Source organism: Sphaeramia orbicularis, chromosome 17 (assembly GCF_902148855.1).
Source record: "Sphaeramia orbicularis chromosome 17, fSphaOr1.1, whole genome shotgun sequence".
Classification (NCBI taxonomy): domain Eukaryota; kingdom Metazoa; phylum Chordata; class Actinopteri; order Kurtiformes; family Apogonidae; genus Sphaeramia; species Sphaeramia orbicularis.
Genome location: NC_043973.1, coordinates 52,617,400 through 52,644,170, shown reverse-complemented (window position 1 = coordinate 52,644,170; position 26,771 = coordinate 52,617,400). Strand labels below are relative to the sequence as shown.

The following is a 26,771-nucleotide window of genomic DNA, read 5'->3' as shown; positions in this document are numbered from 1 at the left end:
TGTTTACAGATATCAGTATAGTTCTTACTGATCCCTAATAGGAAGTCATATATAGACTTTCATTTGGGTCCGTGACCTTTGACCTTGAGTGGCGTTGAAGGGTCAAAATGTCTATATTTCAACTGTCTTTTTCTCTGAAACTATTGGTCAGATTCTTTTAAATGTTTTACGGAGCTTTGTTGGGACAATGTCTACAAAGTCTGTTCACAGTTTTGAGAAATTTAGATTTTTGAATTTTTGACAGATTTTTAAAAATATTACAAATGTGTCTTTACTTATAATAGTCTATATGTTGATGGTTTATAAAATAGAAATGGTTACAGATATCAATATAGTTCCTACTGAGCACTGATAGAAGTTATGTACAGCTCTGGAAAAAAAAGAGACCACTGCAAAATGATCACTTTCTCTGATTTGACCATATATAGGCATGTGTTTGAATAAAATGAACATTTTTGTTTTATTCTCTAAACTACCAACAACATTTCTCCCAAATTCAAAATAAAAATATAGTTACTTAGAGCATGTATTTGCAGAACACGACATATGGTCAAAATAGCAAACAGATGCAGATGTCAAATAATGCAAATAAAACCTGTTCATGTTCATTTGTAAATAACACAACACTAATGTTGTGACTTGGTAAAAGTTCACACATCAATATTTGATGGAATAACCCTGATTTTCAATGACAGCTTTCACGTCTCTTGGTTCTCCTCCATTGCTGTTGGATGACTTTATGCAGCTCCTGACAAAGAAATTCAAAAAGCTCAGACATATTCCATGGCTGGGACCATCCATCTTCCTCCAGAAGTTTCCAAAGTGGGTTCAGGTCTGGAGATTGTTCTGGACCTGACAGGGTCTTCATCTGGTGGTCCGTCATCCACACCTTTATTGGCCTAGCTGAGGCCAGGAGCATTGTCCTGATAGAAGAACCAGTCCAACTCAGAGGTTGGGAACACTGGCAGAGCAGAATCCAGTAGTTTTCAATAGTTATTTTAGGATTACAGTTACTTTTGTGGTACTAATAGAACTGTTATTGTGTATTGTAAGAAGATAGTGATGAGCACAGTGGTGGTGTTTATATTTCTCTTTCTTGAATAATACATAACATATATTTTTAATAGACTGGATGCCTGTGCACATCCACTCACTGTATAAAACTCTAATTTGCACTCTGTATATATTACAGTATAAATCCACTGTAAATCTCAACCCATTGTTGTCCTTGTCTCTAGTCAAATGTTTATTTATATTAGGCCTATGTCTAAGTGTGCTTGGGTTTATGTTGAAATTGTATGTCATGAGCAAAGAAAGACCGAAGCTAAATTCTTTTTTTTTTTTTTAAACCTTCTGTTTTGTTTTGTTTTGTTTTACATATAAAATAAAGACCATAGTCCCGTTGTATGATCCAAAAGTCAAACAAACAGACAAACAACATGCGGAACAAAACCCCCTCCAAAATTACATGTGGAGTCCCCCAAGGCTCCATCCTGGGGCCCCTTCTGTTCAACATCTACATGCTTCCACTTGCTCAGATCATAGAAAAAAAACAAATAGATTACCATAACTATGCAGATGACACACAGCTCTACATTTCAATGTCCCCAGGTGACCATGGCCCCATACAAGCACTGGGTAAATGCATGGAGCAAATATCTGAATGGATGGGCCATAATTTTCCTCAGTTAAACAGAGAAAAAACTGAGGTAGTCATTTTTGGACCGTCTTAAAATCAGCATGCAGCTCCAGTCACTTCAGTTAAAAACTTCAGACCAGGCCAGGAGTCTGGGTGTTGTCATGGATTCAGACCTGAATTTTAAAAACCACAGACAAACAATTACAAAGTCAGCTTACTATCACCTCAAGAACATTTCTAGGATTAAAGGACTGATGTCGCAGCAGGACCTTGAAAAACTTGTCCATGCATTTATCTTTAGTCGAGTTGACTACTGTAACAGTATCTTCTCTGGTCTGCCTAAAAAGTCTATCCGATGACTGCAGCTGATCCAGAATGCTGCTGCTCCAGTCCTCACTAAGACCAAAAGAGTGGACCACATCAGCCCAGTTCTGAGGTCTCTACACTGGCTCCCTGTCTCTCAGAGAACAGACTTTAAAATTCTCTTACTAGCATATAAAGCACTGAATGGTTTAGGCTCAAAATACATCAGAGACCTTCTAGTCCAGTATGAACCATCTAGACCACTCAGGTCATCTGGTGCAGGTCTGCTCTGTGTTCCCAAAGTCAGAACTAAACATGGAGAATCAGCGTTCAGTTTCTATGCTCCGTATATCTGGAACAAACTACCTGAAAATATCAGGTCTGCTGAGAGTCTGAGTTCTTTGAAGTCCAGGTTAAAAACTCACCTGTTCACTGCTGCCTTCGACTAAAAGGCTTTTGACTTTTTAAATTTTATATTCTCTTTGAAACTCTGCACTGCAACTCTTACTTTAATGTGTGTTTTTATTTTTTTTCATTTTATTTTATTATTATTTTTTTTTATTTAATGTCTTGTTTTCTTGATGTTTTTAATCACCTTTTACATTTTTCTTTTATAATGTTTAAATGTGTTTCTTTTTCCCTGTCGTTGTATTTCAGTGTCCTGTGTGAAGCACCTTGAATTGCCTTGTTGAAATAGTCGCCTACCTGACCCAGGGCCACCACAAACTGATTACACTCTATGTATTCATCATAACGTACTCCATGTGTCATCCCCCCCACCCCCCCATCTCTCTATATCTCTATCGCTCTCTCTTTTCTCCTTCTTTACTCTCTCTCTCTCTCTTTAACCCCAACTGGTCAAGGCAGACAGCCATCCCTCAGGAGTCTGGGTCTGCTCGAGGTTTCTGCTGTTAAAGGGAAGTTTTTCCTCGCCACTGTCACCAATCACAAGTGTTTGCTCCTGAAGGATTCTGTTGGGTCTCTGTAAACTTAATTTGATTCTGACTTGAATTGATAAAGCACTTTGTGACTCTGTCTGTGAAAAGTGCTCTATAAATAAAATTTACTTACTTACTTACTTTACTTAAATGTGCTATATAAATAAACTTGCCTTGCCTTGCCCTCCCCTGGCACACATCCCTACCAGATTACAGAAAAGACAAAAATAAACAAATAAATAAATACAAAATTCTCACTTTAAATGTTACAAAAATAAAATACAAATAAAAATAAATAAACTAATAGTAATAGTAATGATAAATCAAAACTGCTCAGGCACACCAATTCTGTGACATAATAGTCAGTCAAGACAAACATGACAGATTGTACCGCCAAATTCCACGTATGTGTTCACTTACTTGGCCAATAAATCTGATTCTGATTCTGAAATAAAACATGCATCATACGTACACACATGCTGATTTCACAGGAAAGTGCAGTGGTCTCTTAATTTTTCCAGAGCTGTATGGTGCTATTGTTTCTCACAGGGTCAAAACATCATTCAAAATCTCTCTGACGGGACATTTTTGAGACAATTTGACAGATTAGTGTTGCTAAATGATCAACATTTTTTACTTTTAAATTAATTTTTGCTTTAATTGGACCATAAGGGATTATCCAAAACAAGGAGCTACTTTAACCCTTTCATGCATGAATTATGAGAACATTATTGAAGATTTTTTTCCTGAGTCTTTTTATTCCTTTTTACACATGAAAAAAAAAAAAAATTAAAAAAAATTAAAACTATGAACCTATTTTTCATGGAGTGACAAAAATGTTCACTCAGCTGGACACCATTCGTTCAATTTTAGAGGCAAAGAAACATGTATTTACTGATATACTGTGAGAAAATTATGAAATAAAACATGTTTAATGCTGCTATTCTGATCTTTTCTCACATTTTAACAGCCTTTTTGTTTAAAAAAAAAAAAAAAACGAAATTGTTAATTACAGTCTAATAACAATTAGCAATTTTTTTTAAATTTTTTTTTTAATGTCAAACGTGTAACTGCAGATCAGGTTTATCTAGAACAGCAAACTTACAGTAATTGTATGAATTACAGTGTATGGGATGATGCATAAGTGTCCTCTGTGTTTGCTCATATGGAACTAAAACAGCAAAATCTATAAATATACAAGAGAATACCTTTGAACAGCTGTCCACTGTAGTGACCACTATGCATGAAAGGGTTAAAATGAAATAAATGCTGGAATGACAATCATTTACATTTACGCATTTGGCAGATGCTTTTTTTCAAAGCGACTTACAGGGGAAAACCAAAATAATAAACAAACAAACAAACAAACAAATAAAAAATAAAATACAAGAATAGATTAAAGACATAAAGCAGCTGCACAATTAAAAACAGTATTGTACAGAAAAAAAAACAAAAAACAAAATGATAGACTAAAATACAAGAATAGATTAAGAAGACATAAAAACAGCTGTACAATTAATCAGTCAATTAAAGTTCACTCTCTGACAGGACATTACTGTGTTTTGACCCCACAGCGTAATGACAGAGGGTTAAACTTTTCATCTTCAACTTGTCTTATGTATTTTATTTTATTGTAATTTTGTTTGTTTTGTTTTTTCTTGCTCTCCTGCCCAGTTTACTCAGTTCTTGTTGTGGTAATTATTACCATTATAACTATCACCATGGTTGTTATTGTTTGTATTGTTGCTATTTTGTTGTGAGGGTCTTCACCACCTTCTTCTTTCTTGCCCCCCCCCCCCCCCCCATGTCAGGTCAGGCATTAAAATGTGGTTCAACAAAACTCATAATAAACACAGTAGAATATCAAGGGGAGCTTCATTTACTTTATGAAGTTTCCTTTGGCAAAGCAAATTTGTTCAGCACCAAAAGGCAGACAGACTATTATTCTGCTGTTATGATGCTGGACAACACAAGTTAAAAAAAAAAAAAAAAAAAAAAAAAAAAAAAAAAACTTCCCCAATGCTTTTATTGCGAAAGGCTACACCAACATCCGGTGCGTCTTATTTTGAAAGGCGTTTCCGGTTGTGGTTGCCGCCGAGTTGACAGCAGTTTGCGGCGGACGAACAGCGCCGCTGCCGCAAACGGAGCGACTCTCACTCACAGTCAGCCCGAGTTTGGATATTTTTCGGAGGGAATTTCGGAGCGAGAAAACAGGGGGGGAAAAGGCCGGAGAACAGCCGCAGAAGTCGGTTCGTGTGGGCGGAATGGCGGACCGGGACCCGGTGCCTCTTCCTGCGGAGGTTCGGGCTAAACTGGCCGAGCTCGAGCTGGAGTTGTCGGAGGGTGAGTACTTGAACGCACCGCGGGGCTCCGGCGGCTCTGCCCGGCTCCGCTGCTGCCGTTTGGGTCGGTGTCCGCCGAGACACCCGGGCGGGGGAAGAGTGCACCTGGACCCGCCACAGGTTGAACCCCCTGGGTCTGTGGGTCTGTGGTCCAGGATGCTGGGGTTCGGATGCAGAGGATGTGTGTGTTTTGGTTTTGTGTCACTGAGCTGGAAACAGAGCTGGCACGTTTTGGAAACACTGGAGTCCACATGTCATGTCCTTATTATTTATTAAAGAGCATTTACTTGTTGAAATCTCCCTCCAGGACTGTCAACACGAGCATAAAAAACATAAAAAAGTACATTTAAGCAGCAGGTTGGAGCTTCATGCATCAACCTGAACTCCTGTAGAAAAACCTCATGACACATGCAGTCCAGTAATGCATGTAAAGCACCTGTAATTGTGCCGAAAATACCTGTAAAAATACACCATAGTGCTGCTATTTCCACCAGGAAAAGTCTAAAACTCTGCAAAAGCATTGCACTGACTGCACCAGAGTCCAAAGAGTGGACTGGAAATGTCCAAAAATAATCTGACATGTTAGTTTATAGTGATGCAAAACACAGAAATACGTAACATACAGCAATTATAAACACATTTACAGCCTGTAGAGTTGAGCTGCTTATTACTATGATTGCTTCTTTGGAGTGTTTTTTCTTATTCATGCACTTTATCCTATTGCTGCCTTGATCAGTGGATTTCCTCATTATTGGATCAATTCAGTCTCATTTCCCTGTCTAAAAAAAAATTATGCATGCATAGTCAACATGGACAGATTGTTTAGTATTTAGTGTTAAAACCCTACAATCATAAGTTCCCAGACTGAAAGAAGAAGAAGTTTTGTGTCAGTACATCTAAAAACAAAACGTGTGGATCAATATGGTCTGTCTGATTGTAGTTGTTACCTGTTTAATCTGTACTTGATAGCTGCAGATAAACAACCCCATAAAGTACATTTGAAAGTGTCCCCCGGGGGCCAGTGGTGCATTACAGCCCCTTGTGGCCCTATTTCAGGAGCGCTCCAGTGATTTATCCCCTGTTTGTCAATAAGAAGTTGTTGTTAGCGTGTTTTTTTTTGCTGGAAAATCCCGTCCAGCAGATCCCTGCATGCTGCTTAGATTATGTGCGGAGAGCGTGCAGCTGTTACGAGGCACAGTTTTCACATGACACACTGCAGCCTGGCAGCTTTTGGGGGGAAGAATGATTTCCATTATATTCCAGTTTTTTTTTCCCCCTCCTCATAACACCACAGTGTATATTGGCTTCAAGATGCTGAAATGCAGCCTTAGTATTGATTTTCTCATTAGACTCCCTCCTCCTCCTCCTCCTCCTCTCCTCTTTTTCAGATTGATATGTCACATTGCTGCAGACTCACTCTCAGCCTGGAGAGTATCATAGTGTCATATTTCAGCTGCCTGCGAGCTGTGTTTTCCCTGTTTCTCATGGAGTCTGGAGGCTCAGCCATGTATGGCCAAAGACAGAAGAGGCAGTGAGGGGAGAGAGAGGGAAAGGATCTTAACAGCTGACTGCAAACGCACACAGTGAACGTTTCCACTGCTGCTGCTTGGTTTAGAGAAAATGATGCAGGGTAGGGATGGATGGATGGATGGATGGATGGATGGGGGGGAAAGGTGACACACATTCCCTGTTTCCTTATAAAACCGCCAGCTCAGAGTTGCTCCAATGTAAACAAGTGCGTCTGACAGAAATGGGGTCAGATGCCCCGTTGCATTATTTACATGCTTAGCTGACGCTGTAGATGCGCGGCGGCATCCGACGCAAAGCAGAGCATCCCCCGCATCCCGCAGACTTTGACCTAATTTTACCATTTCCACGCATCATCCCTCCCTCCGCCGTGGTGAGGAAGGATGACTTTATTAACAGTCAGGTGTCAGTCAGAGGAGCCCATGAGCAAGGCACTGACCCCTCCCTCCATCCTCAGCTTCATCCTCAGCTTCATCCTCATTCCTGAGATGCTGAATGTGGTTGAGGAGGTGGGAGACATCCAGCCACGCCACACGTGTCTGCCCCTCAGAGGTTGTTGGGTTTATAATCCACACAGGGAGGAGGTGACGGAAATACACTCAGTGAAGCAGAGAAAATACGCTGTAAATATGTCTGAGTGTTTCCTCCAGGATTTTCACCAGCAGCAGCATCAGGAGGAGAAGGAAGGGTGATGCACAGACATGGTACCCAAGTGAAATAATTAAAAACGCACTTAACCCATAAAAACTCAGTGCTACTTTTTTCTCTCTATTTAACCTTTATTTAGTGATTTATCACCATTTGTTCTGACATTGTCCTCTGTATTTTGTGTTTTTTTTTTCAGAGTAAATCATGTATTTTCCTATATTTCATTCACTCTTCAGGTAGTTGTTCATAAAAGCTCAGATTAACATTGAGGGTTATTGTATCAGAAACAGAGAAAACTAAAGAAAAATGACTTGTTCAGTAAATCTGTCATTAACTGAACATAAACCCAGTGTGTCCATCCACTGTCATTGATCCAACTCCATGGGTTTTACTGGTCAATCAAAGTTGCAGAGGATGACAGTGTTTCCATGGTAACTACGGAGCCTCTGAACGTCCAAATGGGTCATATCTGATGACTATGAAAAGATGACAAACTATAATTTACACCAATTATTTACATGGATTGATAGGATTAGTGGATCAACAGGCATTAAACAGTTTAGATCAGTAGATTATTTTGGTCAACAGTGACTGTTTGGGTTTTTATGGGTTAAATGAAAATAGAATAGAATTTGACCAGAAAAGACTCAGGACTCACTGGTATTTGATGATAATTTACACGTGTGTGTGAAGTAAAGTCACATCCGTCTTAGTCTGAGCTCTTGGTTTCACTGCAGCTCCTGTGAGGAAGTTAGGGGTGAAAGTGCCTTGCTCAAGGGCGCTATAGTTGAACCACGGTTCACCTCGTCACCCTCTCATCCGTCCACCGTCTGCATCATCATCATGTTTCAGTTCAGCTGCAGACTGACAGGATGGCCTCAACTAATCTACTGAATATTCAGCTGTGGAGTTCAGCCCAGATAACAAGCTGTCTCACGCACACACACACACACACACACACACACACACACACACACACACACACACACACACACACACACACACACACACACTGCAGAAACACACACATACACAAAAAACACAGAAACACACACAGACACACACACACTGCAGAAACACACACATACACAAAAAACACAGAAACACACACACACACACACACAACACAGAAACACACACAACAAAGAAACACACACACAAAACACAGAAACACACACAACAAAGAAACACACACACAAAACACAGGAACACACACACAAAACACAGAAACACACACACACACACACAACGCACACAATGTACAACATACAAACACACACATGTACAACACACACACACGCACACAACAGACAAACACACAACATACACACAACAAACAGTCGCACAAACACACATCATACAACACACACAACACACAAACACAAACATGCAACACATTACACAAAAAAAGCACACAACAGACAGACATACACACAACATACACACACACAGACACCCACACAACACACGCACACAACAGACACACAACACACAAACACACACACACAGACACCCACACAACACATGCACACACACAACACATAACACACAAACACACAACAGACAAACACACAACACACACAAACAAATACAAACACACACAAGCACACACACACACACACACAACACAAACACACATACACACACACAAACACACAAACATCACACAAACTATTGATATCACGATACCAAAAATTCAGTCGTCGATACTGGTGCCACTAAAATCACATGATTCTCCATACCAAAGTCGATACCACAGTTAAAAAAAAAAAAAAAGAACCATAAGAACCCATAAACACACACACACACACACCAGTTTGTCGTCATGTTACAGTACAGCGCACACACTGGTTTGTGATTTCTTCATAATGGATGTCTATAATGTCGTATGCTTCTGACATTAATCGCTCAGCTCCTCTTCTGACCTTTGTGGAAGGAGTGTTTGTTTTCCCCACCTGCAGGTCAGCGTGGGTGGTGATGTCCAGTCTGTTAATGTTGCGTTAAAGTGCCGTCCGTGGTAGTTAGAAGAAAATATAAAACTACAGATGCCTCGTGTTCATGCAGTAAAAGCTTCAGTCCATGTGATAAATGAATCAGAGCGCAGTTAGATCAATGAATCAGACACCAAGAGTTAATTTCATCTGCGCTATTGATCTGTTTCATACTAAAATCTCTGCAAGATCATTTATTAATTTATCTCCTGAGAATCCTGGCGGGTAAAGTGATTCTGATGAATGATGCCGTCGACTTTTGATAAAAAAACGATGGCTTTTTGGGCTTTTGAGGACGCTTTACAGCAGAGTTTCAGACAGAGGAGTGGAGTGAGATGTAGCTGTGAGTTAAACTGTCAGTTAACCCTTTAACGACTACCATCACAACGGGCCACCTACATTTATTTATGTTGTTTTTTTGCCAATTCTTTTGCACCTTTTTGATTTAAAGGGCTCATATTTCTCTAAATCCACTTTTATTAGTCTTTAGTTCATTGATTTGTGTATTTGGACCTTAATAGTTCATACACTTTGAATTTGAACCCTCCAGGTGCTGCAAAGTTATCTTTATATTCATTCTGGCAAAAATCCAGTGGATTTCTACAACCTGTTTGAATTTCTGCTTAGTTTGTTACATCTATAACTAGTTACATCACAACATTTGCACATATAAGGTCCAGACTTCAGTCGAACATTTCTCCAGTACAACGTAACTGTTTGTCAGCAGCAGCAGTTGTAGTCAATACTGAAAATATGTCTGTACTTGGAGCCAGTTACCTAAAATGTTCAGTTGTTGGTTGAACGGGACAGAGCAGCACAGCCAGCAACCTGGAGGGGGCGGGGCCTGAAGTGGCTCCTGTGCATTTAAAGGGCCAGCGCTCCAAACCACCTTTCTGGTGTCATTACTCAGAAATAGGGTTGAAGATGGACCTGTGGAGTTGAATGAATGAAGAATTCAGACCCAAGCAGAACATTTACAGTTTATGGAGACCACAGGGAAATGTTGGAAAATGAAGAATTCCACTTAAAAAAAGCGAAATATCACTCCTTAAACTTTCAATATCTAGCCATTAATATCTAGCCATCATTATTAACAAAACTTTATGAGATTGAACATTTTATTTTGTCTAGATCAGGGCTGTCAATCTGATGGTAGTTCAGGTTCCACATTCAGCCCAATATGAACTCAAACAGGTCCGAGCAGTAAAATAATAGCAGTGGAAAAAGTAAAATTACATGTTATTCTCTATCGTAACGTGTTTATATAGTGACAGAAAGCTCCTAATCTCAGCTTCCAAATGCTGTTTGCATTTTGTCAGTACCATAAACGGTTCAGGAGTTACAGTGATTTGAATGATGGTGAATGTGAAGTAGTGGCGCCAGAGGCATAGTGATCTTTAAAGGGTTAAATCCATGTGTTTGAGATGAATTCATGGAAAATGTATCAGACGTCCATCTGAGAGATGCTGGAGTGAGACTGTCTAAGTGTCTTTGTGACATTTTCAAAGTCTGAGAAGTTACTTGAGGGTAACATTTTTTATTATTTATTATTTTATATCATGTCATAAAGAGAATATCTTGTGCGGAGTTGGATTGATGTTGAAAGTGAGCAGCTCTATGGACTGATTTCCTTCCTTTTTCTTCACATCTGGTCTTGATAAGATCCCTCTGTGAGACGTCTGTTGTTCTTAAAGCTCTCTTTCTTTTCCTTTTTCTCTCTCTTTTCGCTCTGCATCGTTCTGTCCATGTGTGATTTATCAGCCTCGTTCTGGGCCACAGAGTCTGCGTTTTGTTCTGAATCTGAGCCTCAGCAGTCTCAGCCTCCTCCGTTCTGTACATTCGCTATCCCAGAATGCACCTCACCAAAGTGGGGTTGCCTCGGTTCAGCTGGTTTCCAGCTGATCGGAGCTGGGAGAGGCTTCTGGGAAACGGAGCTGTACTGGTCTGTATCGTGTTTGTTCATGTGTGTTCATCTCCAGGGGACTTTAAGGCGGTCGACTCCTAAAGGAGGTGTTTTTTTTCTGTCATTCTTTTGCTTCTGTGTTTGTGAAAACATGATCTAAGTGTTCATTTTGACAGAGTTTGTGGTTCAGACTCAGTCAGAGGTGTTTGACCCCTCACATACCTGGGACAGTTGTCATGTCTGAGCTGTACTTTATGTATTTTATTTAGTTTGTCTATTCTATAATATCAACAGGTGTCAAGCATCATTGAATTCAGGACATCAACACTGATCTGGTTCATTTAATGGTGCAGTTTTACATTTACTTAGTTTGGAAATAGACACATTTAACAGAAATGTCAGAAAACCATGTTTCATAGAACAAAGTTCCCAAATGAATTTTTCCTCTATATTTAACTGTCTTTAAGTGCTTTATCACCATTTATTGTAATATTATCCTCTGTATTTTGTGTTTTTTTTCCAGTGAAAATCAGGTATTTTCCAACATTTAATTCACTGATCATGTAGATGTTCATAAAAGTTTAGAGTAAAGCTTAGGGTTATTATATCTAAAATAGAGACAAACTAACGGAAAAGTGACTTTTTCAGCAAAATCTCTGATTAACTGAACATAAACCCAGTGTGTCCATCCACTGTCATTGATTCAGCTACATGGGCTTTACTGATGGAATCAATGTTATAGAAGATGACGGTGTTTCCACGGTAACTACGGAGCCTCTGAACGTCCAAATGGGTCATATCTGATGACCAAGAAAACATGAATAACTGTATTTTACACCAATTATTTACATGTATTGTTAGGATTAGTGGATCAACAAGTATTAAACAGTTTAGATCAGTAGATGGTTTTGGTAGATGGTGGATGTTTGGGTCTTTAAGGGTTAATGTGTATATATGTGGATGTTTTAGACTTTCAGATGGATTTTATTTTCTACATCTAGCTTTTCCTAAGCAGGTCAGAGCAATTTACTGGGGCTAAAATTCAGAAATTATGCTGAATTAACTTGCAGAGTATAAAGACTTGAACACATTCACTATGAAGCCTCTGAATGTGTAAACAGGACATATGTGTTACTGCCGGGAAGATGAGTTAATGATATATTTGACAAAAAAAAAATCACTTTTTCTGTCAAATATATCTTCTTTCTCTTCTCTCTCTCTCTCATCATTCTCTGTTTTTGATATAATAACCCTCAACTTTAATCTGAGCTTTTATGAACATCTACATGATCAATGAATTAAATATAGGAAAATACATGATTTTCATTTCAAAATGCAGAGCATAATATTATAATAAATGGTGATAAATCACTTAAGACAGGTTAAATAGAGAGAAAAAATTAATTTGGGAACTGCCACAAAAGTAGAACTGGGTCTTTATGGGTTAATATTGAATAAATCCATCACATAGACAATGACTGTTTTCAGTGGCTCAACTTGTGAACATTTCAGAAGTTATATCCATGTATTCTAACACATCTGAGCTCCAATATCGGTCTGTCACAATGAGGGATATTCATCTTCACTTATTGGTTACCACGGTGACCGGATCTCCATCTCAGGTGTGTTTCATCTTTGTGACCTCATGCCATTCACCTTCTATTGTAACAGCCAAGTCATCACCTTTTATTAAAACTTCACAGGGATTCTTTACAAATGTGCTGATTCGTTTTTCATTTCTGCCTGAAACCACAACAGAGATGTCGTTTTGTCCTCCAAGAAACACAACTGAGCTGAATTCTCGCAGTTAGTAAAAGGCCAATCTCCCCAAACCTGCAGTATCACAGTTTAATGTATTCACAGGCTGACATTTCACTGAATCTATTAAGTTTGTGGCCGAAAACACTTCATTATCTTTTCATTTTGTTCCCTTACTTCAGGGGTGTTAAACATGCGGCCCGCGGGCCAAAACCGGCCCACCAAAGGTTCCACCCCGGCCCATGGGATGAATTTGCAAGTGAAAAAATTACACTGATGATATTAACAATCAAGGGTGTTCGGGTTCCACATTCAGAACAACTGTGATCTCAAGTCAAATAATCCAATCCAGCCTTCTTTGTAAAGCACTTTAAAACAGCTGCAGTGGACCAAAGTGCTGGACAGAAGAATTATTAAAACCAAAGTAGAAGAATAAATTACAAGAATAGAATAAAAGACATAGAACTGTACAAAAAAGAAAACAGTGCTGTACAGAAGAATAAATATAATCAAAATAGAAGAATAAAATACAAGAATAGATAAAAAAAAACCCCATAAAAAGCTCTACAATTAAAAAAACCGAACAATAAACCACTACCAAATCAAAACAATACAATAAAAATAACAAATAATAACATAACCTATAAATAATGACTATAAAAAACTCCCTTCTTGTTTTAATGGGGAAAAAGTAACATTAAATTATCAAAATATTTCCAAAACTATTCTTTAACAATAAAAAATATGAAGAAAAATTTCTGGTGAAAGTCATATGCTGCTTTAAGGTCTTGCGGTCTTGCTTTAGGGTTAGTAAAGTTAAAGTAAAGTTAAAGTAAAGTTAGGTAAAACGTAAAAATGAAACAGTAATAATTTGGATGTCATGGCTCTATTTTCCAGATACTATAATATTCATATAAAGACTCCCAACACTAGTCGCTTTTCCGTTGACCCTTAAATTGCGCAAATATAACTTCTGCATAAAAATTTACCTAATGGAAAAACGACAATTTCGCTGAAACTCTCGTTTTTTGATTAAAAGTTTTTGCGCTGGCAAGAGATGGTTTTTCAGGCATAATGCAATTGATATATAACGCAAAACTGCAATGGAAAGACCTGTTTCCGCAACTAGAGTCATATGAATTAAAAAAATGGATATTGATGGATGTTACAACAAGCGAAGAAGAAGGGTTTTAAAAGAAACATGGTGCAGTATGTGTGGACACACCAGGAAACCCAATCATTTTTGATTTAGTATGAGATCGAGGGGTAATATATAATAATAATGAATATATCTGTAAATCAACACCATATTTACGTTCGTCACCATGTTTATGGAATGATTTCTCATGTCATCTCGCAATAATAAATAAACAAATCATTTAATTGTGATTTAATGGAAAAACCGACATTACACACTTCTGTTTTTCCGACATTTAGTAAATATTGGTAAAGTTTTGTGTAGATTTTCAATGGAAAAGCCACTACTGTTAGCGACAGGGTGATGCCCACTGTCAGTGTTTGAGGAGTGGGTGTGTGTGGACCTTTGTATGGGCGCAGGTTCTGAGCAGTAACAGGACCCGTTTGTCTTATCACTGACACTGACTGTGAATGAACACACGGTGACTCAGTGCCTTATAAATAGAAAGTGTGTCGGGGTGTTTCATCAGCGCTCACTGATGTTTTTTGGGCAGAGTCCAGATCTCCGCTGAGACTCTGTGGAGAACATCCTCCAGTGTTTATCCCAGAACTCCCTGATGTGACCCTGATGCTTCTGTCTCTGCTCTGAACTGTGCATATTCTACGATCTCTGTCTTGAATTCAAGCCGGTTTTCTGCACACAAAGCACAAAACCTATCAGCGTGTGCATTATTCCCTTTTTGTATTTTGTATAAATGACTCCACACCTTTACTGCGTTCATCACATTCAGTCTGAGACTGTTCTTTTTTGTAACTCACTTTTTATTGGTTTTTCTGTCTTTTCACCCATTAAACATTTTACAGTGATACAACAGAATGCAATTATAAGAAAATGTATCAATGAAAATATGAAAATCAGATGTTAAAAAAACATAAAAATCCCTCCCACAAAAACACACTCAAAAAAACCCCCCAAAAAATTATAAAAACAATAGAGTATAGTCAGTTTTGTTAAACAGGTTATGTTGTTACATTATAACTCTTTCCAGGTGAAATAAGACCAAGGCCAGGACAATAAAACATTGCCATAATACATTGTGGTATGAGGATACCAGTCCCTTAAGTTATTACCTCTGCCAAGGAGGTTATGTTTTTGCCGCCGTCGGTTTGTCTGTCTGTCCGTGTGCAAGATAACTCAAAAAGTTATGGACGGATTTGGATGAAAATTTCAGGAAATGTTGATACTGGAACAAGGAACAAATGATTAAATTTTGGTGGCGATCGGGGGGGCGCACTGATCTGCCTTGGCGGAGGTCTGCGCTCTCCGAGTGCTTTCCTAGTTATAGATCTGAGATTGTTGTCAATAAAATGAGCTCATAGTGTCGTCTTTTACACTTTAGAACAAGGATGTCAAACTCATTTTAGTTCAGTTCCACATTCAGCCCAATCTGATCTCCAGTGGGATGAACCAGTAAAATAACAGCATAAAAGCCTGTAAATAATACTTCAAATTCGTGTTTGTTTTTGTGCAAAAATCCCCAAAACTTAGAAATTATGAAAATATATCCATTTACAAACTGTTCTTTCACAGAAAAAGATGTGAATAACCTGAAAAAACTGACATTTCGTAAAGAAAATAAGTGCAATTTTAACAATATTATGCTTCAGTTTATCATTTATACATGTGAATTATGGATCAGATCTACAAAACATTTTGTAACAGGCAGAATATTGGTAACATTGCATTTAATTTTCTTTAGGCATTTCAAGTATTTTCACAAAAATACGAATAACCTGAACAAATATGAACATTTTGAAATGTCTGAAGTGCAAGTTTAGCAATATTCTACCTGTTATTAAATGTTTTGTGTATTTGTGGATCAACTGTGATCTGTAGAGCTGCAACCGATTAATCGATTAGGTGCTTGAAGTGGATGGAAAAATTCCCGATTCGATTAATCGACTCAAATTGATTGAAAGGAAATATTCTATTGCAGTTTTCCTGAACTGAAGCTTCTTTGGGCGTCACAATAAGCGTCTGTGTGAAACACAACAGTGGAACCAATGTTTAACAGCAGAGAAATGAAGGAAACAAAGCTTTGATTCAGGAGAATGGTGGTTGAATGATTTTTTTGGATCACTTTGAGTCGATTAATCGGTTGCAGCTCTAGTGATCTGTAAGATGTAATTTACATGTGTAACTGATAAACTGAGACATAATGTTAAAATTGCACTTAGTTTTCTTACTAAATTTCAGTTTGTTCATGTTATTTACATTGTTTTAAAGGATAGTTGGCAGATGTAAATGTTTTCATCGCATAATTTTGCTTTTTTCACTCTAAAACATAGAAGCAAGTTTGGAGTTGACATTCATTCATTCATTTTCTGAACCTGCTTTATCCTCACTAGGGTCACGGGGGTCGCATGGAGCCTATCCCAGCTACATAGGGGCGAAGGCGGGGTACACCCTGGACAAGCCGGCAGTTCATCGCAGGGCTGAACATATAGAGACAAACAATCACTCTCACATTCACACCTATGGGCAATTTAGATTAACCAATTAACCTATCAGTGCATGTGTTTGGATGGTGGGAGGAAGCCGGAGTACCCGGAGAGAACCCACGCAGACACGGGGAGAACATGCAAACTCCACACAGAAAGGTCTCACCCCCCCGTCGACTGGTGTTGGAATCGAACCCAGGACCTTCTTGCTCTGAGGCACGAGTGCTAACTACTGCACCACCGTGTCGCCCCGGAGTTGACATTATTTATATATTATTATGTTATTATTTCACTGGTCCGGCCCATTTCAGATTAAATTTGGCTTAATGTGGAACTGAATTAACATGAGTTTGACAGCCCTGGTTTAGACCAAGAAGAAAATTAGGAGTTGTCATTAATTATCTGTTATTATGCTATTATTTTATATGTGGAACCTGAACACCTTTGACTGTTAATATTTTCAGTGTAATTTTTGCACGTCTGAAATTTGTCCCGTGGGCTGGATCGGACCATTTGGCGGGCTGGTTTTTGCCTGCGGACCTTATGTTTGACACCTCTGTCCTTTAACCTCATGTTTGTCTTGGATTTAAGGTAAATATTGAATAAGTGTCAACTGTAGTTCATGTTTTTAAACTATAAACACCTGAATTAAAGTTGAATTAAGTCACTTTTCCATGTCTGTACTGTTTTCCACCCAAACTCATCAGGGATCAATAACCTGATCAATTTGATGAAGTTGTGTCATGTCTCGTAACGTGTCACCTTTCAACCGGCTGTTGCCATAGCGATGTTATTTTCTCCCTTCCGTCCTGGTAGATTTGGAGCTGTGGGGACGGAGGGAGCCTTGTTCTGCTTTAATGGGACAGCTTCTATCACACAGCACAGCCATAAATTCATATTTACTGTCTTCTCTCTCTTTGTCGACATCTCCCTCGAGCAACGTAAACGCTGATTCAAGACTGCAGACGTAAATTCGACCGCTGTCCTCGCTTGACTCCCGTCAAAGGAATATCAGCGGAAATTGTCACTTTATTTCAGACACGGCTGTTGTTAAAACAGTCTGAGGTGTGAACCACTGCATGTTCAGTGAAGTGACCTGAGCCTGTTGAGGTGTAGAAGGATGAAAGTTTGTTCACAGCTTTGAAAAATTTAGATTTGTGAATTTTTGACCAATTTTTGAAATATTACAAATGTGCCTTTACTTGTAATGGTCCATATTTTGGTGGTTTATAACATGGCTCTCATGGTTACAGATATCAAAACAATTCCTTCTGATCACTGATAGGAAGTTATGTGTGGACTTTCATTTGGGTCCATGACCTTTGACCTTGAGTGACCTTGAAGGGTCAAACTGAAGGTCAAAAATGTCTAGATTTCCACAAACTTCTCTGAAATGACTGATTGTATTATTTCATATTTTATGTGTATCTTCATTAGGGGTGTGTATTGGCAAGAATCTGGCGATACGATACAAATCACAATACTAGGATCATGATACGATATATCATGATATATCACGATATATCATGATACTGTTGAAAAGGCAATATTTTGTTTGTTTCTTTTTTACCTCCGCCAGGAGGTAAAAAAGCACAGGGGCCCACTGATCCGCCTTGGTGGAGGTCTGCACTCTCCGAGTGCTTTTCTTGTTTTAAATGGTTATTCCCTTGAAGATTTGAATTACACCTGAAATATACACAAATACTAATCACATTTTTATTTGATCAGAACAGGATCTAATGCTATGTCACAAAATTTTCCTTTGTTAAAACTTAAATTATGCTTTTGTAAATTATGTTGATATAAATTGTGTTTAAGATCCTGTTCAAATGTTCATATTCTATTAGTTCATAACTAACATCATAACGTTATTTTTGTCCCAACAAAGAAACCATCATCTGCCTCTCACAGTAAAAAGTGCTTTCAGGATGCTTCAAATAACCATCATTTAATAAAACACTGTTAAACAATAATAAATAAAATATAAACAATAAAGAAAAACAAAAATGAACCTTTACAATATCTGCATTTGAATAAATACCTAAAAATATCCATATAGTACTTTTTAATATCGGTACAGTATTGTGAAATGAAATATCGCGATATATTGCAGAACCGATATTTTCTTACACCCCTAATCTTCATTGGAACAATGTCTACAAAGGTGGTTCATAGTTTTGAGAAATTTAGATTTTTGATACTTTTTAAAAAATATTACAAATGTGTGTTGTCTTCTAATGGTCCGTATTTTGATGGTTTATAACATGTAAATGGTTACAGATATCAACATGGTTCCTGTTGATCACTGATAGACGTCATATATGGACTTTCATTTGGGTCATTTTACCCACAACGAATTTCCCCCTGGAGACAATAAAATATGGTAAATGAATGAACTGTACTTATATAGCGCATTTTATACACCTTCACACCCAAAGTGCTTTACAAAGCCTCACATTCACCCATTCACACACACACACACACACGCACACCCTCACACACACACACACACACACACACACACCAGTAGGAAGTATATCTTATCTTATCCTTAACCTTTGACCTTGAGTGACCTTAAAGAGTCAGTTTCAGTTTCACCATTGTCTAGACTTCAGTAATCTAATTCTTTGAAAATACTGGTCAGATGAATTAAAAAATTTCTTATGTGGCTTCCTTGGGACAATATCTAAAAAGTTCAGAATTTTTGAAAACTTCTTGAAATTTTAAAACTTTTTCTTTACTGAAATGGTTTATATTTTAGTGGCTTATGACCTGGTTAGAGATATCACCTGTGGAGTTGAATTAATGAAGAATTCAGACCCAAGCATAGTATTTACAGTTTATGTAGACCACAGGAAAATGTTGGAAAATGAAGAATTCTATTTAAAAAAGCAAAATATCACTCCTTTAATGCAGTATTTAGTTTATTCTGTTAACACACATGTATTCATCCAAACATGTGACTTGTTAACACAGCTGTAAGTATATTCAGATCCATCATCTTGAGACAGTTACATGAGGAAACGGTTCATTTCTGTAAAAAATACCAACACAAACCCATAAATAACCAGTCGGAGCAGCGTTAAACCACCGTGTGATGTGCCGTAGTAGACTGGACCGTCTCCACGTCCAGGTTCGTGCGTGGACGTCAGGTCTGTCGGCTGAAGCTGCCTCTTCACCTGCTGACATTTCCAGCCCTCAGATTTGTTGTGCTGCGAGGCTGACAGCGAGGCCAGATGAATATTTATGCGTCTGCCTCCTGCGAGAAGCCACCGGGCTCAGGCAGACGCTGACAGCTGACGGCCGACATGTGGAGGGCGGAGTCCTGCAGGTGTTGAGCCTCAACGCCACGGAGCCCGGAGACTCTCTGAGCTCCTTCTGAAGTATTACTAATCTGGTAAAGAGCGCCGTGAGGCTGAGGATGCAGGTGGAGGATGGAGTTTAGGTGGATGTTCTGCAGCTGGATCTGACACAGCATTATATTATTGTTTTGTTGAAATTATTAGAGATTCATTTATTCATTTATTTATTTATTTATTATTATAGCCACAACACATGCACCTTACTATTACCTGTATACAGGGGTTGGACAAAATAATGGAAACACCTTCACCTCAAGATGATAATGCCCCAATCCATACAGCTAGAATTGTTAAAGAATGGCATGAGGAACATTCTAATGAAGTTGAGCATCTCGTATGGCCGGCACAGTCCCCAGACCTCAACATTATTGAGCATTTATGGTCAGTTTTAGAGATTCAAGTAAGACGTCGATTTCCACCGCCATCGTCTCTAAAAGAGTTGGAGGGTATTCTAACTGAAGAATGGCTTAAAATTCCTTTGGAAACAATTCACAAGTTGTATGAATCAATACCTCAGAGAATTGAGGCTGTAATTGCCGCAAAAGGCGGACCTACACCATATTAAATTATATTTTGTTGATTTTTTAAGGTGTTTCCATTATTTTGTCCAACCCCTGTATATCCTATTCGTTGTATATACACTACCAGTCAAAAATTTGGACTCACCTGTTTTTTCTTTATTTTCATGACTGTTTACCTTGCAGATTCTCACTGAAGACATCAAAACTATGAATGAACACATATGGAATTATGTAGTTAAAAAAAGTGCGACATAACTCAAAGCGTGTTTTATATTTTAGATTCTTCAAAATAGCCACATTTCACTTTTATTACCGCTTTGCACATTCTTGGCATTCTCTGGATGAGCTTCATGAGTTAGTCACCTGAAATGTTTTCCAACAGTCTTGAAGGAGTTCACAGTGATGTTGAGCACTTGTTGGCCATCTGCGCTCCATCTCATGCCATTTAAATGAGAAGGTAGGTCCAAACTTTTGACTGGTAGTGTATCTCTCATCTGTTGTATACAGTTGGCTTTTGTATATTCTTTCTGTATATTTTGTTCATTTCTGGAGTTCTAGCGTTACTTTAGTAGCACATGTGTATTAATATTTTATTCTGAAGCCATTTCACAGTTCACTTTTTCTTAACACTGATGTTTGTATTTTATTTTATTTTTCTTATACACTCCCTTTTGCACTAAGTGTTTTGCTGCTAGGGGTGTGTATTGGCAAGAATCTGGCTACACAATACAAATCACAGTACTAGGATCACAATACGATATATCACAATATATCATGATACTATTAAAAAAGCAATTTTTTGTTTGTTCCTTTTTTTTTTTTTTTTTTTTTTTGAAGATTTCCTGGTCGAATTGAATTACACCAGAAATATGCACAAATACTAAACTCATTTTTATTTGATCAGAACTGGATCAAATGCTATATCAACAAATGTTTCTAAGTCTCCTAGTTTTCAAAGAAACTAAAATCTGCCACTCAGATAGCAAAAAGTGCATTTAGGTTGCTTCAAATAACCATTATTTGATAAAACAGTGTTAAATAATAATAAATAAAATATAAACGAAAAAATACAAAAAACAAAAATGAACCTCTGCCATATCTGCATTTGAATAAATACCTAGAAATATCGGTACAGTACTTTTTAATACCAATACAGTATCGTGAAATGAAATATCGCAATATATTGCAGAGCCAATATTTTCTTACACCCCTATTTGCTGCTAAATTGAACTGAGCTGCTAAACTTATGTTCATTGTTCCTGGGACAGTAAAGATCTATTGTATTCTATTATTTATTTATTTCGAGCATTTACAGAATACATGCACGTTCAAAATTCCAAAATCTTCCATTTACACTCGAAAAAGAGTGGGGAAAAAGAAAAACTTATTTAATCCCACTACCATTCTCATTACCAAATAATTTAACATAATAACATTTGAAATTCTCTCTCGTGTCTTTAGACTTTAAGCCAGAACAATGAGCAAAATAGGCCTAAACCAAATTAGAATAAACTCATCCGACAGTATTTACTTTATAGAACCAAAATGTGTGTGAGTAGTTTAGTCATTTTAATCAAAAATACCAAACTAATGCAGTTCATAGTGTCTCGTGGCGATTCAGTGTTCTTTTTCTGATATTAAACTGAATATATGTGGTGTTTAGATTGGTTTAATTCAAAGAGCAAACTCAATGCATGACGTTGGGTTAATTGATGCTATAACATATTTTCCAGTATTTTATTAACTAGATGAATAATCCTACAGAGGGTTTGTTAATCTGGTAAAGAGTGAAATGAGTCTGAAGATACAGGTGGAGGATGGAGTTTAGATGAATGTTCTGCACCTGGATTTGACACTGTATTATGTTGTTTTGTGTTGAAATCTGCTAAAATGTCCTTGTCGAGCTGCACACACAATGAGTTCAATGATAATAGATGAGTCATTTAGTCATTTTAGTCAAAATTAGCTTCTCAGATGTGAAGATTTGATGGTTTTTTATATTGAACTGAATATATTTGTTTTTTTGATCAGTTGAATTTAAGGAGCAAACTTTACATTGGGTTTATTGATGCTATAACATATTTTCCAGCATTTTATCAACTAGATGAATAATCGTTCTGAAGCGTTATTAGTCTGGTAAAGAGTGAAATGAGTCTGATGATGCAGGTAGAGGATGGAGTTTAGATGGATGTTCTGCAGCAGGAGCTGACACTGCATCATTGTTTTGTGTTGAAATTTGCTAAAATTTTCTCGTCAAGCTGCAAAAACAATAAGTTAAATGATAGTAGATGAGTAATTTAGTCAAAAATACCAAACTAATGCAGTTCATAGCTTCTCAGATGTGTAGATTTGATACTTTTTTCTGATATTAAACTGAATATATTTGGTTTTTCCAATCAGTTTGAGTTTGAGTAAACTTTACGCTGGGTTTAGTGGTGCTGTAACATATTTTCCAGCATTTTATCAACTAGATGAGTAACCCTTCTGAAGTATGATTCATACAGTAATGAGCGAAATGAGGCTGAAGATGGAGTTTAGATGAATGTTCTGCAGCTGGATTTGATGCTGTATTGTGTTGTTTTGTGTTGAAATCTACTGAAATGTCCTTGTCGAGCTGTACGAACAATGAGTTAAATGATAATAGATGAGTCATTTAGTCATCTTAGTCAAAAATAGCTTCTCAGATGTGAAGATTTGATGGTTTTTTTCAGGTATTTAACTGAATATATTTAGTTTTTGGATGAGGTTAGTCCAAAGAGCAAACTTTAATACATTACGTGGGGTTTATTGATGCTATGACATAATTTCCAGCCTTTTATCAACTAGATGAGTAACCCTTCTGAAGTGTGATGCCTCCAGTAATGAGCAAAATGAGGCTGAAGATGCAGGTGGAGGATGGAGTTTAGATGGATGTTCTGCAGCTGGAGTTGAAGCCACGTCATTGTTTAGTGTTGAAATCTGCTAAAATGTCCTTGTTGACCTGCACAAACAATAGTCGCTTTTCCATTGGACATATGCACCAAATTTTACCGATAATTACTAAGTGTCGAAAAAACAGAAGTGTGTAATGTCGTTTTTTCCATTAAATCACAAATGCAATGATTTGTTTATTTATTATCGTGAGATGACACAAGAAATCATTCCATAAACATGGCGACGAACATAAATATTGTGTTGATTTCCAGATATATTCATTATTATTATATATTACCCCTCTATCTCATATTCAAGTTAAAAAATTATTTGGTTTCCTGGTGTGTCCACACATACCGTACCATTTTTTTTTTTTTAACTCTTCTTCGCTTGTTATAACGTCTGTCAACATCTGTTTTTTCAAATTCACCTGACTCTAAGTGCGAAAAAAAGGTCTTTCCATTGCAGTTTTATGTAGTATACCATTTGCGCTACGCCCAAAAAAACCACCTCTTGCTTGCTTGAAAAATGAGAATTTGGCAAAATTGTCATTTTTTCATTAGGTAAATTTTAATGCGCAAGTTATATTTGCACAATTTGAGTTCAATGATAATAGATGAGTCATTTAGTCATTTTAGTCAAAAATAGCTTCTCAGATGTGAAGATTTGATGCTTTTTTTTATATTGAATGGAATATATTTGGTTTTTGGATTGGTTGAATTCAAAGAGAAAACTTGCATTGGGTTTATTGATGCTATGACATATTTTCCAGCATATTATGAACTAGATGAATAATCCTGCTGCAGTTAATTAGTCTGGTAAAGAGTGAAATGAGTCTGAAGATGCAGGTGGAGGATGGAGTTCAGATGGATGTTCTGCAGCTGGAGTTGACACTGCATCATTGTTTTGTGTTGAAATCTACTAAAATGTCCTTGTTGAGCTGCAAAGACAAAGAGTTAAATGATAATAGATGAGTCAGTTAGTCATTTTAGTCAAAAAAATACCTTCTCAGATATGAAGATTTGATGCGTTTTTCTGATACTGAACTGAGTATATTTGTTTTTCCGATCTGTTGAATTTAAGGAGTAAACTTTATGTTGGGTTTACTGATGCTATGGCATATTTTTCAGCGTTCTATCATATCAGTCACATCTATCATATGTTTTGTACTTGTATTAAGAAACCTGAGTTACCTAATACCAGTGATATTTCCTCATCTGCTGCTTGCATCTTTACCCCAGCATGAAAAAAGCACTTATCCCTTCAGATGTCAACAGGTCTGGGATCAGCCCTGGACCCGGACCGTTGATCCCTCATCCCTGGCGCTCTGATCGGAGATGGCGTTTGTGCTTGGTCAGGCGGTTTGGACGGCGGGCATAATGGGCCTCGCGCTGTTCCTGTCTGCCATTACAGCGATCAGAAGACCCCGATCAGCGTTTTCATAAGCCGACCTCCTGCCTCAGTCCGATCAATGTTAGATTTCAGAGTTTTGCAGCACGGCGGCTTCTGATGCAAAAGCTCCTCAATCACCTAATTGGCTCCGGCGAGCGAGCGCTGATCGTAAAAAGTGGTATTTTCCTCCAGAATCAACAGTTAATGGGCTGAGTTTACAGTTCTCAGACTGCGGCGATTGTACGAGATGCTTTGTGGTGAAACTGCTGAGAGTTGATTTGGAGTCAGGCCTGGTTTTACTGCATGTGTTGGCAGCTGAGTTTTATTGTGAAGGGGTTCAGAGAGGGGGTTCTTCTGTGCATTACTGATCACATGGATTTGACTGAGTTTATACCGAGGGTCACTGTCTGGGTTTGTTTTCTTATCAAAAGTTAGTGCACGTCAGAGGAATCAAATACAGTTTGGACCAGGTGTGTTTTTATAGATAGATAGATATAGATATAGATAGATAATAAACCAATAAAATCATAGATTAAGTAATACATTTGTCTAGAAAAAATGAACAAAGTAATCAAGAAAACAAACAAGATCATCCAGACAATGAACAAAGACATTTGGGAAATAAACAAAAATGAACAAAATAATTGAGGAAAAACAGAAACAAAAGACTTATTCTTTATTCTATTCTATTCTATTCTATTCTATTCTATTCTATTCTATTCTAATTGTACTCCATTCTATTCTACTCTTTTCAATTCTACTCTGCTCTGCTCTATTCTGTTCTATTCTTTTCTGTTCTGTTCTACTCTGTTCTTTTCTCTTCTCTTCTCTTCTCTTCTCTTCTCTTCTCTTCTCTTCTCTTCTCTTCTCTTCTCTTCTCTTCTCTTCTCTTCTCTTCTCCTTTATTCTATTCTATTGTATTCTATTCTAGATGTGCCTCTTGTCATGTCAGTACATGTAAGGACCAGTGCTGTTTTCCAGGTAAACAGGTTTCTCTCGGGTTCATCCATCGTGTGTCTGGTCTTCCACACAAACGTCCGTTTATGGTTCCTGTCTGAAACAATCCACTCTGCTGATGGACCAACAGCTTGTAGCCGCTGTTGGAAAACATTCCCAACGACCGCGCAACTGTTTGCCGCTGTGCTGGTTCTCGGAGAGGTGATGTCATTGTTGGAGCAGCGGGGGGGAGGGTAGGTTGGGGTGGGGGGTATTGGGGAATGGAGGGGGGGGTGTTTCTGGCAGATTGCATCATTAAGCTGCTCTGGCAGACACTTTCAACCCTCCACTTCGGCCTGTTTTCTTCCCCTCTTTGCCACTTCCCGCCTGTCGCTGAAGCTGAAGCCGGCATGCTGCGAGGGACGGGGGGGTGGGGGGGGTTATGGGTAAGAAGAACAAAAAGAAAAAACAAAGCAACAACTCTGTGAAAGTAAATGAAACTGATAGGCAAACACACTCCCCTTTTTGCCTCCTCTTTAAACACACGCCACAAATATTTGCGTTGGATGATGCGTTTCCTGTCCAGCCTCGACCTGGTGACCTCATCTCACTGACCTCGGCCGCTCCGGACGCCGTGAGGAGGATTTTCCTTTCCGTGCTGCTGATGGTGGTTAATTACCAGCAGCTCCTGCACCAGATGCTGCATGTTTTTATCCCTAAAGCCCCTTGTGCACTATATGGACAAAAGTATTGGGACACTTTTTTAACAGGATAATATAGTTTTATAATGTGATTAATATCATTGCATTGCATCGGTTAGGAAATACATCAAGGAGGTATTGATGTACATAAACTACAGTCGCGGGAAAAAAATATTAGATCATCAAAAGTCATCAAAAACAATGGTTATGCAATCAAGTACTAACTCTGGTGTGTATCATGTGACTAAAACAGACAGA

The 26,771-nt window shown here is 38.0% G+C and overlaps 1 protein-coding gene across 3 annotated transcripts in view; it reads left to right on the top strand.

Annotated features, from left to right (window-relative positions):
- The first annotated feature begins 4,979 nt into the window (after nucleotides 1-4,979).
- Nucleotides 4,980-26,771, top strand: part of LOC115436789 (disco-interacting protein 2 homolog C) — a 300,991-nt gene continuing 279,199 nt past the window's right edge. For all 3 annotated transcript variants that reach the window (XM_030159721.1, XM_030159720.1, XM_030159719.1), the window contains exon 1: nucleotides 4,980-5,223. In XM_030159721.1, coding sequence (XP_030015581.1) covers nucleotides 5,145-5,223 — 79 coding nt within the window. In that variant the 5' untranslated portion in view covers nucleotides 4,980-5,144. The remainder of the gene's footprint in view (nucleotides 5,224-26,771) is intronic.